The 16,265-nt window shown below is 56.1% G+C and overlaps 7 protein-coding genes across 7 annotated transcripts; 3 read left to right on the top strand and 4 right to left on the bottom strand.

Moving 5' to 3' along the window:
• Positions 1-1,683: 1,683 nt before the first annotated feature.
• On the bottom strand, positions 1,684-3,162 carry UV8b_04066 (uncharacterized protein; the record flags this gene model as incomplete). The annotated part of the gene is made up of 2 exons (XM_043141564.1): positions 1,684-2,001; positions 2,170-3,162. 2 exons carry the CDS (start codon positions 3,160-3,162, stop codon positions 1,684-1,686), a joined length of 1,311 nt encoding a protein of 436 aa, XP_042997498.1.
• A 330-nt stretch (positions 3,163-3,492) lies between these two features.
• Positions 3,493-4,052, top strand: UV8b_04065 (uncharacterized protein; the record flags this gene model as incomplete). The annotated part of the gene is made up of 3 exons (XM_043141563.1): positions 3,493-3,645; positions 3,710-3,916; positions 4,008-4,052. 3 exons carry the CDS (start codon positions 3,493-3,495, stop codon positions 4,050-4,052), a joined length of 405 nt encoding a protein of 134 aa, XP_042997497.1.
• Positions 4,053-4,383: 331 nt separating this feature from the next.
• UV8b_04064 (uncharacterized protein) lies at positions 4,384-5,653 on the bottom strand (the record flags this gene model as incomplete). The annotated part of the gene is made up of 4 exons (XM_043141562.1): positions 4,384-4,949; positions 5,059-5,190; positions 5,257-5,560; positions 5,624-5,653. 4 exons carry the CDS (start codon positions 5,651-5,653, stop codon positions 4,384-4,386), a joined length of 1,032 nt encoding a protein of 343 aa, XP_042997496.1.
• A 470-nt stretch (positions 5,654-6,123) lies between these two features.
• Positions 6,124-8,865, top strand: UV8b_04063 (uncharacterized protein; the record flags this gene model as incomplete). Its single annotated transcript, XM_043141561.1, has 3 exons — positions 6,124-7,153; positions 7,267-7,544; positions 7,660-8,865. The coding sequence occupies 3 exons, from the start codon at positions 6,124-6,126 to the stop codon at positions 8,863-8,865; spliced, it is 2,514 nt and encodes an 837-aa protein (XP_042997495.1).
• A 348-nt stretch (positions 8,866-9,213) lies between these two features.
• On the top strand, positions 9,214-9,578 carry UV8b_04062 (uncharacterized protein; the record flags this gene model as incomplete). The annotated part of the gene is made up of 2 exons (XM_043141560.1): positions 9,214-9,240; positions 9,387-9,578. 2 exons carry the CDS (start codon positions 9,214-9,216, stop codon positions 9,576-9,578), a joined length of 219 nt encoding a protein of 72 aa, XP_042997494.1.
• Positions 9,579-9,689: 111 nt separating this feature from the next.
• UV8b_04061 (translation elongation factor EF-1 alpha) lies at positions 9,690-11,583 on the bottom strand (the record flags this gene model as incomplete). The annotated part of the gene is made up of 4 exons (XM_043141559.1): positions 9,690-10,798; positions 10,863-11,001; positions 11,314-11,448; positions 11,542-11,583. 4 exons carry the CDS (start codon positions 11,581-11,583, stop codon positions 9,690-9,692), a joined length of 1,425 nt encoding a protein of 474 aa, XP_042997493.1.
• A 2,429-nt stretch (positions 11,584-14,012) lies between these two features.
• On the bottom strand, positions 14,013-15,615 carry UV8b_04060 (uncharacterized protein; the record flags this gene model as incomplete). Its single annotated transcript, XM_043141558.1, has 3 exons — positions 14,013-15,084; positions 15,212-15,420; positions 15,541-15,615. The coding sequence occupies 3 exons, from the start codon at positions 15,613-15,615 to the stop codon at positions 14,013-14,015; spliced, it is 1,356 nt and encodes a 451-aa protein (XP_042997492.1).
• Between the last annotated feature and the right edge of the window lie 650 nt (positions 15,616-16,265).

The following is a 16,265-nucleotide window of genomic DNA, read 5'->3' as shown; positions in this document are numbered from 1 at the left end:
TGATCTACATTGTTGCTGGTTTTGCCTCTTCATATTCCCCCTTTATTCCCCCTTTTGTTAGCAATGCGATACAGTCAGGATGCATCCAACGGAGAGTTTCTCCAGCCCGTTTCCTTGCTTGCTTGCCTGCTTGCCTGCTTGCTTGTTCTTGCTTGTTCTTGCTTGTTCTGTTTTCCCTGTGCCCTCTCCCCTTTCCTCGTCTTCCTCTTGCTGCATCTCTCCCCCCCCTTTTTTTTTTGCCATACCCGTCAGAGCTAGCGCGGCAAGCGGCAAAAAGGGGATTTCTCATGTGCCGAACGAGGGGAAACAGTCGCGGGACTGGTTCAAGTTCGGTTCCGGTTGGGTTTTTCGGGTCTTGTTGATGGCGGGTAGCCTTTTCGATAGTTTTTGCCCTGCCCTCCTGGTATAATTGCATGATTTGTTCTGTAGAAGCCAGGCCGTCTTGTCTTGCACCTGCATCAGCTTCCCCGTTCATATTTGGCAAAGCGTCCGGGTATTGCGTACGTGTCTGGACCTTTTGTGACAGATGTCCCCAGAGACGGCTACGCCTCGGCTTGCCGCGTAAACAGGTGTACCGTGTGTGTGTGTGTGTGTGCGTGCGTGTGTGTGTGTGTCTGCAGCCGTTTGGTTGTCCTTTGCTGTCGCACAGAAACCGCTGGGCTGTTCTGCTACATGTTGAAGCCCCGGCCGTTGAGCTGATGCAAATCACTCCGACGGGGCGCACGCCTGCTGTCTGTCCGTTTCTTGTCTGCATCGACCAGTGACGGGCGAGGATCCGTCCTTTTTTGCAATGCCGCTCCCGCTGCCCACGCGAGTCTCGCTCGACCTTTGCTCTCCGCCCGCTTCCGCAACATCCTTTTGGGAATTCGTGGCCTTGCATGGTGTGGGACGCGTACCGCAGCAATGCCCCCCCCCTTCGTCCTGGGGCCAAAGGCACTCTGCAAACCAAAAAGGGCCGAGCGTAATCAGCGTAATCCCCGGGGGAAAAGAAGAAGAAGGAAAAAACAGCCCCCAGCAACGAAAACAAGGCTGTCGGCTGGAGCAGCGACGCAAGGAAACGCGCTTGGGTCTTGTGCGTAAGCCTACGCCCCTGTTGTGCTTGTTGCAGTGCAGACAAGGGGGTTCCTGCATCAAACTTGACGTCGGTCCGTCTGGTTTTGCGCGTAATTGGCGACTTGGTGTGCATGAACGTTCCGGGACCATGTGCCATGCTGCGCAACGAAGCAGTCAGGGAGGGCATGGTGCGTTTGATTATCCTGCCGGCCGAAAGCGCGAGCCCAGGATTGCCGTCCGGTTTTTCATCCCACAGCGCAAGGGCGGTCCGAACTGCCATCCATCCATCCCGTCTTCTGGGCAGGACAAGTCCCAGCCACGGCCAGGCCACGCTTCCGTTATTGTTTTTTTTTTTGGCACCCGCGGCGATGCTGCACCATGCTGAAGCGTGCTGGATGGTTCCCGGTGGCAAAAGGCTGGGATTACCCGTGCTGACAGACTGACTGATGCCATGTCCCGGTCGGATAGACAGCCGACTCGCTGATAAATGGATATTGTAGTCGCCGTCAACGATGGATATATAGAGGTTTTCGGATCAGCCAGGATGCAGTTGTACACAAGCAATCAGGAATGAGGGGGGGAAAAAAAAGGGGGAAAAATAACGAGACGCCAAAGTTTGGGGCGCGGCTTTCAGTTCGAGTCCACCTGCGCCATCACCAAGCCTGGGTTCTTGCTTTCCAGCGTCGAGCCCACAAACGGCTGCAAAGACCGCACCAGAGCCTGCGCCGCATTGGCCGTCGTCTTGGCCCCGTGGCTCTTCTGCCTGTGCTTGGCTATGTTGGCCGCGGCGCACTTGTCCGAGCAGTACAGCGTCGCTTCTTGACGGTCCAGGCATTCGTTGCAAGCCACTGTTCTTGATGTCCCGTCGCCCATCTCGACGTCTGGGTCGTGCAGTTGCACGCAGTGCTCGCCCGCTTCGCAATCGTGCTGTGATTTGACATGGCCATCCTGGATGCGGTCGCCGTTAGCATAGTGTTTTTTTTTTTTGCCCTTCCGGCCCCCCAAACATTGGACACTGGACGTTGGACATTGACTTGGACATTGAGGTTGGACATCATTGTCGTTGGACATTGTCGTTAGCTCCTCCTCTCCCCCCGAACCCGTCACGCAACTTACATGGCTCCTGGCGTAGCAAGCCTCCGAACAGTATACCGTAAGCTGGCCCTCGCCGCCAGACTGGGCCAACGCCTGGCAGACCGTACACGAAAGCACCTCGCTCGACAGCACCGGGTTGCCGCATGCCAGGCAGGGAGGTAGATGGTACAGCTCGGGCCCGGGCCGGGCGGCTTGCGCCCCCTTCAGGCTCTTAGCCTGCAGCTTGTTTTGCTCAAAAGCCGTCTTGGCCCTCTTCAGCTCGTCCAGCCGCCTCTTGTGGCTCTCCCTCTGCGGCTTGGAGCTCCTGCTCCGCTGGAAGTCGAGGGCAATCTTGTCCATGACGTCCTCCAGCATCATGGTCTCGCTGTTGCTGTACTCGTCCAGGTAGCTCTCGGCGCTCTGCAGCGCCTTGCCCGTGAGCGCGTCGGTGAAGAACTCGGACACGTACAGCTTCTTGAGCCGGGCGGCATCGTCTCTTGTTGCCGCCTCGACCTTTTCCGCAAACTCGTCGACGCCCAAGGGCCAGTTCGGCGGCTTGCCTATGCCCTCCAGCATCGTGTTGACCAGCTCCTGGCGCGACCTGTCCGGGTCGTCTAGCATGCCTCTCAGCTCCTCCTGGTTGACCCCGCGGTCCGAGACGGCGGCTATGAACTCGGGGTACCTTCTCAGGACCCAGCGATACCAGGCCTCCTTTTCGGACTCGATCCGAGACTCGATGGACTTGAGGCTTCCCCTTCGATCCTTGGCGTCCTGGAACAGGCCGTCCAGTTCGTGCAGAAACGCCCTCCTCTGCGAGAACCATTCTCTCTCCTCGCTTTCGCTGTACCTTGACCGCAGCCTGTCCATCAGCTTGGCGTAGCATTTTGGACATTCCGTCACCTTGTCCTTGCCGCAGTCCTTCCGGCAAGCGTTCTTGATCGCTTCCGCCTGCTCCCGGCACAGTTTCCTCTGTCGTTTGGCAGCGCTGAGCTCGGTCCAGTGTTCCGGCATGGTGTGGCTCGATGGAGCATCCATCACGCCAAGGCGTGCCGTGCCGTGCCGTACCTCTCCGGAGTCACGGCTTGTTGAAGGGAGAAGTGGCCGAGAGGAACTTTGAATTTCTGTTTGTTTGTTTGTTTATCTACCCCGAGCTGGCCATGCTACCTTGCTGCGTTTGCGTGACTTGCAAAAGGCCAGATTGAGGTTGAATAACTTGGGGATGGCTGTATTACCGGACAGGGGGCAGAAACAGCTTAACAGCAAGTTGGCAAGTTGGGTGAAGAGCAAAAAGACAGAAATGAAGGCTTGGAGGTCGCTCGCATGTTTCAAGTCGGGAACTCGCTGCCGGACCTTGCTGCTGGGGCGATGCCGAAGTTTAAGCGCGTCACCAACCAACCCCAACCAATCTCATCACCCATCATCGTCATCACCATCATTTTCATACCCGCCCTCTCTGAAGCCACCCCGTCCCAGGCCTTGAAGCTTCTCAAATTCGGTCCGAATCTTTCACCCAGGATGGTCGGTGGAACCGAATAAAAGTGCCAACCCCCCACGACAAAAGTCCTCGCTAACCAATGACCAGGCTGACAAGCTCCGAACGCAGCAAGAACTCGAACGGCTGCAAGCAAAATACATTGGCACAGGCCACCCCGACACCACGAGCTGGGAGTGGCGCACAAATATACAACGCGACACGTATGCGTCGATTGCAGGCCATCGACCGCTTCTCGCCTACGTGGCCCTGGCAGAGAACGAGCCCATTGTCAAGGTTCGCGCCAGGATGATTCGCGTATGCAACCCACCTTGTTCAACCTCGTCGAACCTCGTCGCAGCTGGAATGTCGCCCAAGACTATATGATGTACTGACTGTGTCCATGTAGAAAATGCTTCAGCCGGTCGGCCCGCCTCCACCGCGCGAAGACTAGACCGTCTTAGGCCACTATGACGGCCGGCAAGGGCGGGGAGGAAGCGAGGGGGGCAGGAATCGAGTTGCAACACGCAAAGACCAACCATGTTTGAAGCTCTACCAGGCGTTTTATCGAGATTCGGAAAATCAAATCGGGGGACGGCGTTCACTTTGTGCAATGGAAAACAGCGACGGGCTCGCAAAACTTCTTTTTTCAAATCATAAGACTCATAAGCTTGCTTAATCAAAAAGACTAGAGTGTCTGAATACTTGGGTAAAGAAGTATGGTATCAGTCAATGTGCGGCAACATGATGCTTCTACAAGTCACTCATCACCTCCATCACCTCCATTAACCCTGCCCCCCACCCCCCACCCCCCCCCTTTCTCGCAGACGGCTTGGCTCGGCGCCGCTCGGTTCTTCTCTAGGCACGTTCCTCTCCTTGATGCCGAGACTTGCCCTCAGTTTCTTGTCAAGGTCAATGTCTGATCCTGCGTAGACCTCTTTTACCAAGCCCATCACGCCGTCAAGGCCAATCTCTTCCTTGGAACGAGGCCCCACATGCCAGGTGATTGCTTGGTCGCCGTCCTGCCTCGAGGGAGGACGGTCTATCTTCTTGACAATGTATCCCTGCTTTTCCATCTTTTTCAGCGTCGTCTCTGTCTTGTCGCCCGCCACGTTGCGATCAGCGTTGAGCCTCAGCAGATAGCGCTTCAGCTTTTGTTCGGTGACCTCGCCGTTGTTGAGATAGATGAGCGACACCACCAGGGTGTAGAAAGCCGCGTACGTCGCCTCGTCGTCCGCGGTCGGGATTCTGGAGGGCGTTAGGATGGATGCGGCTCGATATGCCTGCGGCAAGGTCGAGGTCAGGATGTAGGCGCCGGATCCCATCTTGGGTTGCGAATTGGATTTCATGGCTGCAACTCGTCGTCCGTCAGTGAGCATGGAGGGCCAGGCGTCGTAACGTAACGTAACAAGCGTCGACGCAACGTGGCGGACATGCGACATGGTGGTGATGGGTCTTGCCTTGTCTCTTTTCATGCAACGTCATCTTCTCTCTGACGGGTAGCTCACGAAGTTCCATGCCCCAGATATGCCTCAGCTGCTTCTGCGCCAGGGCAAATATTCGCTTGAACGACCGGCCTTGGTTGCCCAACACTACGTACGCATGGGCGCCGAGTTAGCTAGCGTCAAAGCGGCTCCCGTCCGAAAAGAACGACGTACCCCGCTCCTTGATGCCGTCTCGCCTGATGGCTGTTCGAGAATACTCGCACGAGAGGGCGTAGCGAACTAGTTTCTTTGCCAGCTGCTCATCAGCCCTGGCCCCGGCGGTTTGGGCGGTTTGGCTATCCGCGTCATCCGAGTTTTCGTGATGCCAGTCGTCGCCATTCATTCTTTGCCGCGGCCGTGACTCGACTTCTGCGTCGTTGTCGTTGTCGTTGTCGTTGTCGTTGTCGTTGTCGTTGTCGTTGTCGTTGTCGTTGTCGTTGTCGTTGTCGCTGTCGTTGACGTCGTCGTCATCGTCGGACTTGCCATTGTTAGGGGAGGAAGCAAGGGGACTTGTTTGGTTGCGGGGGTCGGGGCCTCGTACCGGCCGCCTTCGTCTCTGCAGCGGAAGCATTATCTATCAACAGCGACAAACTGCGCGGAAGACTTGTGCCGAGTGAGGGTCTATCCCGGCTGAATCAGGGGCGAAGTCTCAGACACTGGTATCCGTGCTTTGTATAGCTCGGGAAAGAAGACAAAGGCAATATCTCATCATGCCTCTGAAGGTGGGGGCGTTGAACCAGGTTTCAGACCAGACTTGACTTCTCTCGACTGACTATTGAGCGACACACGCGTGATTGCCGACGCGTTGAGCCGTGGAAATTTTCTTGGCCCTCTCTTATCGATAAGAGCACACCCGGTGCAAATTTCCAGCAACCCTGCCTGGTCCAGCAAGTAAAAGTGCCCTGCCCGTCAGTAAAGCTCGACTTTTGGGATGACTCCCGAGTCCACAGCCACTTGCCGACCGGACCAGAAGCAAGAAAAAAAAAAAAAAAAAAAAAAAAAAAAAGGACAAACTATCTGGCTTTGGCTACTCGTCTTCCCATGATCGTCCGGGCGGCAAGGTCGCCAATCGTATGCCTGGCCTGCCGGCTTCGGCTTTCGCAGCGGAACGGCTCCTTTCCACTTCCACACACGGCGGCTTCGGCTTTGGCTTTCGCCGCGTACCAGCAACGCTCATCGAGACGGCACGCATCCGACTTGTCGCCCCGAGGCGCAGAAAGCACAGAGGACTTTACTCTCGCAGCCGTCCGTCATCAAGACGAACCCGCCACCCGGGCCGAAGCAGCCGCGAGATGGCAGCCGGGTCACGGCGAGGCGGAGGGCAAGAGCGCAGAAGAGCAACGGGCAGATTCAGGGCCCGAGTCTACAACAGCCGCTGATTCGGCGCATGCCCCCGATCCGGCTGCAGATCAGGATGCCTACGGCATGCCCGAGAACCCAGCCCCGACGGAGGAGCGAGCCGGTGCCAGCCGCTCGGAGATGAAGAGACGGGGAGGGTTACCTCACGACCTTGTCAGCCGCCGAAGCCTCGGCGTGAACGCGCTGGGAAAGCCGATCGAAGCGATTGTCGTAAGCGCGCAAAAGGTCAAGAGGCCCAAGAAGGCTATCCCGGCGCTCCAAGAGATGCAGGCCCCGACCGACGCCCCGATCAACTGGCGGACGGTTTATCCTCCGCAGGGAGACGAGTCGGCCTTGTCCGACAAAGTGTGGGACAACATCGAGGAGATCCGACCCAAAGACGGCAGGGCCGTGGGGGAGAGGGAGTTTGAGAAAATGATGGAAAGCCTCGTCAACGGATTCACGCAGGAGCAGCTCGTCACATATCTCAACCTCGACAACCGCCCCGGTGGTGCTGGGTGGGCCGACGACGCGACGCCGAGCTACCCCTGGATCCGGAGCCAAAGCCCTTGGTCTGCCGCGCAGCGCAGCCATTGGCATGATCTCAGGAACAAGCAGCGACAGGCGTTCTTGATCCTGAGCGCAAAGTGGAAGCTGGAAGTGCGCGAGCACATCCAAGGCCTCGGCGCGGCTGTTGTCTGGCTGCAGCCCAAGGTGTTTGCGCTGGTTGCCAGTAAGCCCCGTCCCCCCTTTTTGCATGCATCAAGTTTCCCACGCAAAGTTACTCACCCCCCCTCCCCCCCCCCCCCCCCCCCCCCCGGGGGGTTTTGCTAACCCAACCCGTAGGACGGTCTAGCGGAATCCTCGAACAACTTCGCGCCGATTACCTCGACAAGTCGAACAACGAGAGGATAAGCACCAGCCCCCAAGAGAATCGGCTTGGCATCTACGCTCCCAAAGCCACCGTCTCTGCAGTGCTGACGAGGCTTGACGAGATTGCGCGAAGCATCCAGACCGAGACGGTTCCCGTCGGCATGATTGAAGAGGACAACTTGCGGGAAGAGATGTTGGAGGAGCTGGCAAACTTGACCAACACGGCTCTACAGCTTGATCAAGAGCACGCCGTACGCACCTTTCCCCTCTTCTTTCATTCCGTTCCCTTTCTTTTCTTTTGTTTCTTTTCTTTCGAGCTCGACTTTGCTCTCCGCCCAGGTCGAACATGCTGACCATGATGCTCAGCAACTGTCGGTATCCTGGCTTCCTGTGACCGACGCCCCCAGCAAAGAACTGGAAACCCCCCCCGATGTCGTGTTGAGGCTACTGGTCAGCAAGGAGATGACTCCCAAATACAAGCAAGTCCAGGTGCTGCCCGAGACGCCCTCTGCAAAAACCACGAGGAGCGCTACTGTCGCACATCAGCGAGACAAGCGAAGCATGGCCTGGAGGGACAAGCTACGCCCGTGGTATCGATTCACCAACCCCGTGGGCCACGCAACCGACGCGATGACGCCTGCGCTCGACTTCCCCCGCCATGTGCAGCTGCCTCGAGCGCACCTGGCCTCTCCCGAGGAGCGCGTCGAGACAGTAGCCACGTTTGGCCACATCCTGCACATGGAGCAGGGTCCTCGAACGGCCAAGTCGGCAGCGAAGCGGCGGACTCTCTGTCCCGTCGTTCCCCATCCGGCAGCACTCACCCACACTACCGCCGATGCTCCGGCTCCCAGCGCCCAGGAGAGGAGCATCATCCTCAACTTTGCCGCCGACGCGACAGCCCCATCGTCTTCCGTCGGCGGCGCCATCCCCCCCCCGGTCCGCCTGCGCGTACCCATCAACGCCCTCACGGACCTGTCCAACTTTTCCTTCCCGCGCACGTCTGTGCTAGAAGCCGTTCTGCCGTGGCGAGAAATCGACATCCTGCTCCCCAACGAGAGCGTCGACGTGCGAATCTCCCAGACGCGCCTGCTGCCGCTCGACGCCGGCCAAGCCCCCCTCCAGGAGTTCCTGCGCGCCTCCGAGTTCAACCCGCTCCAGGGCCGCCTCCTCACGCCCAGCAAGACGACCTTTTCCATCCCCGGCACGTGGGTATCCGCGGAGCAGTGCCGACCCGCCCCCGCCGGCCAGCCCGCCGGCCAGCCCGCCAACCTGCTCGTCAACCTGCCGTACACGTTCGCCGGCCTGGAAATCCACCAGGCCATCGACCTCGACTGGAAGGGCCACGTGCTCCGCTACAGCAGCACAGAGGCCGGCCAGCATGGCGGCCAGCAGCAGAGGCTCTCGCTCGCTTCCGCGGCCGCGGCCGCGCCCGGCAGCAGCAACGGCGGCATGACGCGGGACCAGCTGCAGAGCTTTTTGACGCTGGTCGAGGAGACGGCAACCGGCGTGCATTTTTCGTGGCATGAGGGACACAAGCTCGCGCAGGCAGTATCGAGCGACCGTTCCACTTAGCACATGATGCATATCCATTTGCTGCGTGCGTGGAAACGACGCAACAACGGCACTTGGTTGCTCCTTTAGCGCAACAAGGAGTTTGGTCCGGCAAATCGAGGAACCAACGACCAGCCGCGACTACTCTACACAGTGCAGCAGACCCGGTTAGGGTAACTAACCTCCTAGCCTGTCGCCCGTGAAAGGGGGAAAAAAAAAAAAGGGGGGACCGTCAGGTTTACCGGGGTGGACACGGGATGAAGCCGACGGGGGAACCCAAGCCGGCCGCGTGTGCAACGCAGTATATCATGTGTATTATCAGATTTAGCCCCATCGCGTTGTACAATAGCATCAGTAGTACTCTTTATCATGCGTCTAATTCTGCTTTCGGATCTTGTGCGCTTCCAAGTATCAAGGCCCCTCGACGATGTACCTCGTCATGTGCTGAATACAATAGTACTCAATGCTGACCCCAGATGGCCATTGGGGCAGCATGCGCTGGGACGGCATGCCCCCGTTTCGCTGTTATTCGTACATTCAAGTTGTTATACACAACTACCATGGGCATCACCACCAAATGGCACACGGCTAAACAGCACTTCTTCCGACCAAGCTTCGTTTTTTGTTTTTTTGGGGAATCACTTCTAGACTCTAGCATGTTTTCCCTTCCCAAGCACATCATGAAAAATCTTTTACCTTGTTTCTCATTACATGTGCCCCCCTGGACAAAATAGCCGAGTGCTCAACCAAAGCAAAGTAAATCATTCCGTCGTAGAAGTGACAACATTACTGTCCCTGGATCCAGCCGAGTATACACACGCAAGACTTGCAGCGACTCGAATCGCTTATTTCTTGCTGGCCTTGGCGGCGGACTTGGTGACCTTGGCGGAGCCAGCGGCAGCCTTCTCGACCGACTTGATGACGCCGACGGCGACGGTCTGTCGCATGTCACGGACGGCAAAACGTCCCAAAGGAGGGTAGTCGGTGAAAGCCTCGACACACATGGGCTTGGAGGGAACCATCTTGACAATGGCAGAGTCACCAGACTTGATGAACTTGGGGGCGGCTTCGACAGCCTTGCCGGTACGTCGGTCAATCTTCTCCTTGATCTCGGAGAACTTGCAGGCAATGTGGGCGGTGTGGCAATCCAGGACGGGAGCGTAACCGGCACCGACCTGACCGGGGTGGTTGAGAACAATGACCTGAGCGTCGAAGGAAGCAGCGCCCATGGGAGGGTCGTTCTTGGAGTCACCGGCCACGTTACCACGGCGGATTTCCTTGACGGAGACGTTCTTCACGTTGAAACCAACGTTGTCACCGGGGACACCCTCGGTAAGCTGCTCGTGGTGCATTTCCACCGACTTGACTTCAGTGGTGACGTTGGAGGGGGCAAAGGTGACGACCATGCCGGGCTTGAGGATACCAGTCTCGATACGGCCGACAGGGACGGTTCCGATACCGCCAATCTTGTACACATCCTGGAGGGGAAGACGGAGGGGCTTGTCGGTGGGACGCTTGGGGGGCTCAATGGCGTCAATGGCCTCGAGAAGAGTCTTGCCGGTGGACTTGCCAGCCTTGGTCTCCTTCTCCCATCCCTTGTACCAGGGGCAGTTGGTGGAGGCAGTAAGCATGTTGTCGCCGTTGAAACCGGAGATGGGGACAAAGGGGACGGTCTTGGCGTTGTATCCGACCTTCTTGATGAAGTTGGACGTCTCCTTGATGATTTCCAGGTAACGGGCCTCGGACCACTTGGTGGTGTCCATCTTGTTGATGGCAACAATGAGCTGCTTGACGCCCAGAGTGTAGGCGAGCAGAGCGTGCTCACGGGTTTGGCCGTCCTTGGAGATACCAGCCTCGAACTCACCAGTACCGGCAGCGATGATCAAGATGGCGCAATCAGCCTGCGAGGTACCAGTAATCATGTTCTTGATGAAATCACGGTGGCCGGGAGCGTCTGTGATTCCGGTTAGAAAAAAACAAGAAGGCAGGCAGCGCAAAAGCCGGGGGCCAAGACATACCGATGACGGTGACGTAGTACTTGGGAGTCTCGAACTTCCAGAGGGCAATGTCGATGGTGATACCACGCTCACGCTCGGCCTTGAGCTTGTCAAGAACCCACGCATACTTGAAGGAACCCTTGCCGAGTTCAGCGGCTTCCTATAATGAAATTCATGTTAGACATTTAATTTCTTTCTCCTTTTTTTATTTTTTGAACAAGCCCCAGTACAAATGGCCCGCTAGGGTAATCACGCAGCCTCTTATCCATCCATCATGAGGCAAAGAGGGGTTCGCCCCACTGCAGGAGGACAGAGGAGCCCCGCACAATTTTTTTTTGATCAATACTTTTCTCGGAAACTGAAGGAGGGGTAACTGCCTGCCGACAGCTAGGTCATAGACCGGAACAAGTAGAAAACCGTCGACTACTCATTCTGTATGGCAAGTAGAAAAGCAAAAGAAGAAGAAAAAAACCGGACTTGCCTTCTCGAACTTCTCAATGGTACGCTTGTCAATACCACCGCACTGGTAGATCAAGTGACCAGTGGTGGTGGACTTGCCAGAGTCGACGTGGCTGTGACGGGTGTCAATATTTATTGCGAAACATCGCTAGGGCGAAACACGACATACCCCTAGAGAAAAGGCCGGTCAGCAGGTTTGTTTGGACAGGAAAGTGAGCTAACGGGACCGGATTGGACTTACGATGACGACCACGTTGATATGAGTCTTGTCGTCCTTACCCATTTTGGCGGATTTGGAGGTTTGTGAAGTTTTGTGCTAGTGTGGATGTCTTAACGGAAAGTACTGTCGACAGAGTCAGTTAGACAGAAAGGCTCATCCATCATTAATCACCGATTCATCATCTATCCATGTTTGATGACGATGATGACGATGATGATGATGATGATGTTGATGATGAGGGTACAAGAGTGATGGGAAGACATACAAAATTCGCAGATCGGATGCTTGAACCGGGTATGCGAGACGAGGAGCGAAAGAGAGAAAAATTCGCAAGGAGGTGGTGGGAGGGGAGGATTTAAAAGGAAGGGTGGGGGAGGGAGGGGTGGGAGGGCCTGGTGCTGCTGCAAGCGGCGCGGGGCAATCAGAGAAATCAGCGCCTCTTGTGTGTGAGTCGTGACGGAGCCAATTAGCTAGCCCTAACAGACCAGAGGTTCTTTTTTTTTTTTTTTTTTTTTTTTTTTTCCCGCTTTGCCCTTCCTTCCCGACCCCTCTGTTTTTCTCAGCTGTGCGTGGCGCAACCCAATCAAAGAGGAGAGATCTGGTTCATTGCGCTCCTTGTACTGGACAAGTATCGCGCCAACAGCTTGCCTGCCCGGCACCTGAATTATGTCATTGTAGATGCTCCTAGCCATCTGCCGCCTAGGACCTACCTCCTAGTCAAATAGAGGGGCAAATAATGGCCCGCAACCCTTGAGAGCTAATAGTAGCCGTCTGGTACGTCTGGTTCTTGCAACGGCTTTCTAGACAGGCCAAGGCCAGTTGTTCTGGAGCCTGGAGCCTGGGCTCGGGACTCTGGATCGTCGGCAGCACGTCGTGTACATACCTACACCTGGGTGGGCGAGCGGGTTCGCAAACCCGGGTTCGGACAGGTACGTGCCAGCTGATAGCAGGTACAATGTGGAGACTAGAGACACTAGAGACTAGGCGGCTGCATCTTGGGAAGAAATCGAAAAATCCTTCACTTGCGACCCAAAGTCCGGCTGATGGATAGATGGCAGTCCAAGCCCCAGTTTTGCCAGTTTTTGCTCCACCCTCAATGCACGAAGAGGATATGTTGTTGACTTTTTTCTTCTGCCCAACCTAAACAAACAGAGACGAATGAAAATCTAATTTTGCTGCCATCACCCATCATCCGTCATCCGTCATCCGTGGACTCGTAGCCCGAGCCCGCGTGGAATTGTCCCTTTTTTTCTTGGCTGGCCTGCCGACACGGCGTGAGTCACAAACCCGCAAAAACAAATCAAAGCCTCGTTGTGGTTGGACTGTTTTCCTCCTACCCCGGCGCCCCGGATGTCCAAGGGAGCCTGAAGCGATAATCATTTTTTTTTTACCAATTTTTTTTTTCCCTTTTCATATTAATCTTGAGCGACGTGCTCCGTAGCTGGGCAGATAGATGTCCTCTCTCGCAAGTTTCTCAAACTTCCATGTTCTTTTGCCCCCTCCAGACGTCCAAGCCCATGCCCATGCCCATGCCCATGCCCATGCCCATGCCCCACCATCTCTCAGATGGCGATGGCGATGCCACAGGTCGAGCCTCCCCCTCCATCCCTCCCTTGCTTTCCCGCTCTGATGCCCCAGTGGCCCTCGAGCCGCGGATCCAATTGTAACCAAGCTGAATCGGGCAGGAAATCGGTAGCCTTCGATTATCACGAAACCTCTCTTTTATTTTTTTTTATTTTTTTTTTTGCGCTTGAATCACTCCAGATTGACATCTTCTTGCTGGCCCGCGCAAGCAGGCCAGTTTTAGTTTGAGTTTTACCCCTCCATCGCTGTGTCGTTGCAAACTTATTTTCTGGCAGGCGCCAATCAGCGCCAGTGCCGCTGGTTTATCGGGTGACGCAGGCAAAAAAAGCTGCAGACTTGGCCCTAAGCGCCCAAGTTGGCCCCGGTCTTACCTGCGGGCCCTGCGGGCTTGCGCCAGAGCAACGATAAAGCGCCAGAGGCTGGGGCGTCCCTCAGCCACACGTGCAGGTTGACTGACAGCGCATCATCGCCTCATCGCCAGCCGAGCAACGGCTGTGAACCTACCTGGTTGCCATCCCACCTATCAGATCACGGCACCTCCCAAGCCATCTTGATTTTTTTCCCCGGGCCATCATCATCAGATTCTCCTCCCCCCCCCCCCCTCCCTCCCCGAGATTGTCATCGTAGAACTGTAGATTGACATTTTCCGATGTCTTGGTACCCCTGGCCTCGTCAAAGATTGCTGCTGGATAAAAAAGGTCAAGGCAGCGCTGCTTTGCAGGTCCATGTGTTCGACAAATACTGGCAACTCATTTCCAACGGGACTTGTCCACTCCCTTTCTGTCTCGCATCAACAAAGACATGTTTCCTTGCCTACATACAATACAAAGTCATGCCCGTGACTCGAGTCCTCTCCACGAGCATCGCCACCTGCCTTGCCCCATTACAACCGCCCCAGCCGTCGTCCATCAACCAGCTCTGGCCTTAGCATTGGCATCCCCATTGGCCTTCACTGACGCTCTAGGCGTCTTTAGTCCCATCAGAGCAACCGCCGAGACCATGGCGATACCCGTCGCACCCAAGTTGTATGCATAGGCCCGTCCTGCCCACCAGTACACGCTGGTGAACAGAATTGGACCCAGCCCTCGACCAAGCTGACCCCAACTCCTCAATATCCCCAACTTGGAGCCTCGCTCGTCCTCGCTGGCTTCGAAACTGCTCAGGGCGTTCAAGCCCGTCACTACTGTCGCAGACGTCATGGCCAGACAAGTTGCCGCCAGATACAGCCCGCCGACGCTGCTGACCCGTCCAAGCAGGAAAAACGCAGTCAGGCACGAGACGACGCCAATTCGAACAGAGAGCAACGGGGAAAGTCGACGCGTAACGCCGCCCTGGAGGAGTGAGGCGACGAGTCCGATATACCCCAGCAGTTTGCCGTTCCTGCCAGATGTGAACTCAAACAGTTCGTAGGTCATAAAAGACAGCGAACTCTCCATTCCGGAAAAGAAGAGCAGGAACACGAAATGCACCGCATTGAGCAGCACGTGAGAATTCGTCCTGACCTGCCGCTTGCCTCTTGTTTCCGTTCCTTTACCTTGCCCGGTTCCCTTGCCCGCCATTGACGGCAAAGTCTCTGGTAGAGAGACGTACAGATATATCGTCTCGCCAACCACAAGAACCAAACTAAACGCCGCAGCCGTTGCGAACGGGTTGGCAGCGACGAGGGGTTTCGTGCTGAGCCACGCTCCCAGGCCTGGGCCAAAAGTGAAGGCGATGGAGAAGCATGCGCCGATGACTGCCATGGTGGAGCCACGAGAGGATTCGTCGGATATGTCGCTCGCCATGGCAGTGGACAGCTGGATATTGCCCTCTGAAAGGCCGCCAACCACCCGACTCGCCACAAACGTGCGGAAGTCAACGGCGGCCACCCAAAGAATGACGGAGAGTACGTTTCCGCACATGGAGACTAGCAACGCAGCACGCCGGCCTTTTCGATCGGACAACTTGCCAATCAGGGGGGATGCAATGGCTTGCAACAGGCTGGACGGTCATGAACATGATTTGGTTAGTTAGCGTTCGCCACTCCGCACACACACACTGACTTTGCTTTCTTTTGCGTCTTCCCGGACGAGGTGGCGGCCTCGGGGCAATAAGTAACGTAACGTACGAAAAGAGAGAGCCCATGGCTCCGCCGAGAAGAACAATGTCATGTCGCGAATCAATGGGCCGCGAGAAAGAAGCCTTGTATCTGTTGAGGCCCCCGAGGACTTGTTGCAGCAATGTTGGCGGCCCATCAAGAGCCGGGGACGCAGCTTCACGGTCTCGGTAGAATTCGAGCAGCTTCGGAAAGAGTGGAAGGATAAAGGTAAAGGAAATCTAAACCAGTAGAGCCAGGTTTAGTTGTCGGAACGAGCGAGGGCTTTATTCCACAAGTGGAGCAACCACCATGCTTCATGGCTCCCAAGGGAGGGGATTGGAGTCAACTGGACGACCTACCAGGTCAAGCAGTAGCGATACCACAATCACCTTGAGGACCCTCCTTCTGGTTGCTGCATCGACAAACGCCGTCATTTTGAAGCCGTAGCCTGCGCAAATTCAACCCGTGGGCAGGACGGACAGGTGTTCGGTTCGCTAACCTGTAAGCAGGGTGCCCAGAGAGCCAAGGGACGGCCAACACAGCATGCGCCCGCTCAGGGCAAGACGAAAAAACGAGGGCGTGGGCAAGCGAAAGGCAGGAACAGCGTCGTACTGTTGTGTTGAGCAGAACGAGGATGCCAAACGCCATGCCATGCCATGCCATGCCATGCATGCAGTCAACAATAAATATCCACAAGTGACGACGAGCCCCACATCCACATCCACATCCACATCCGTTGTCGTACGTCGTCCGAAGCTGCCAGAATGGCCATAGCATGACGTCCTCTGCTATTGGCTCCGGCAAGTTCCAAACCGAGACCAGACCGCATCTAGAGGTTCCAGACAACTCCGTAACGTCCGGTATTGGAAATTGTGTGGAGCTGCTTGCCTTGTAGGTAGGAACCTAGGTAGGTACATACCTATGGCATATAACGGAAAGTGTCAATTGATACATATGCAACGCATCCAACTATCATCTCATTCTTCATGATGGTTTCAAGTTCAAGTCACCGTGTGTGCTCGCCACATGCAACTTTTCTCGCAGCACAGCCTTGTGCGAAATCGGCATTCAATGCCGGCCAAAG

Source organism: Ustilaginoidea virens, chromosome 3, assembly GCF_000687475.1.
Source record: "Ustilaginoidea virens chromosome 3, complete sequence".
In the NCBI taxonomy this organism is placed as follows: domain Eukaryota; kingdom Fungi; phylum Ascomycota; class Sordariomycetes; order Hypocreales; family Clavicipitaceae; genus Ustilaginoidea; species Ustilaginoidea virens.
Note: the sequence above shows the minus strand (reverse complement) of the source record. Positions and strands in the feature narration are given on the sequence as shown.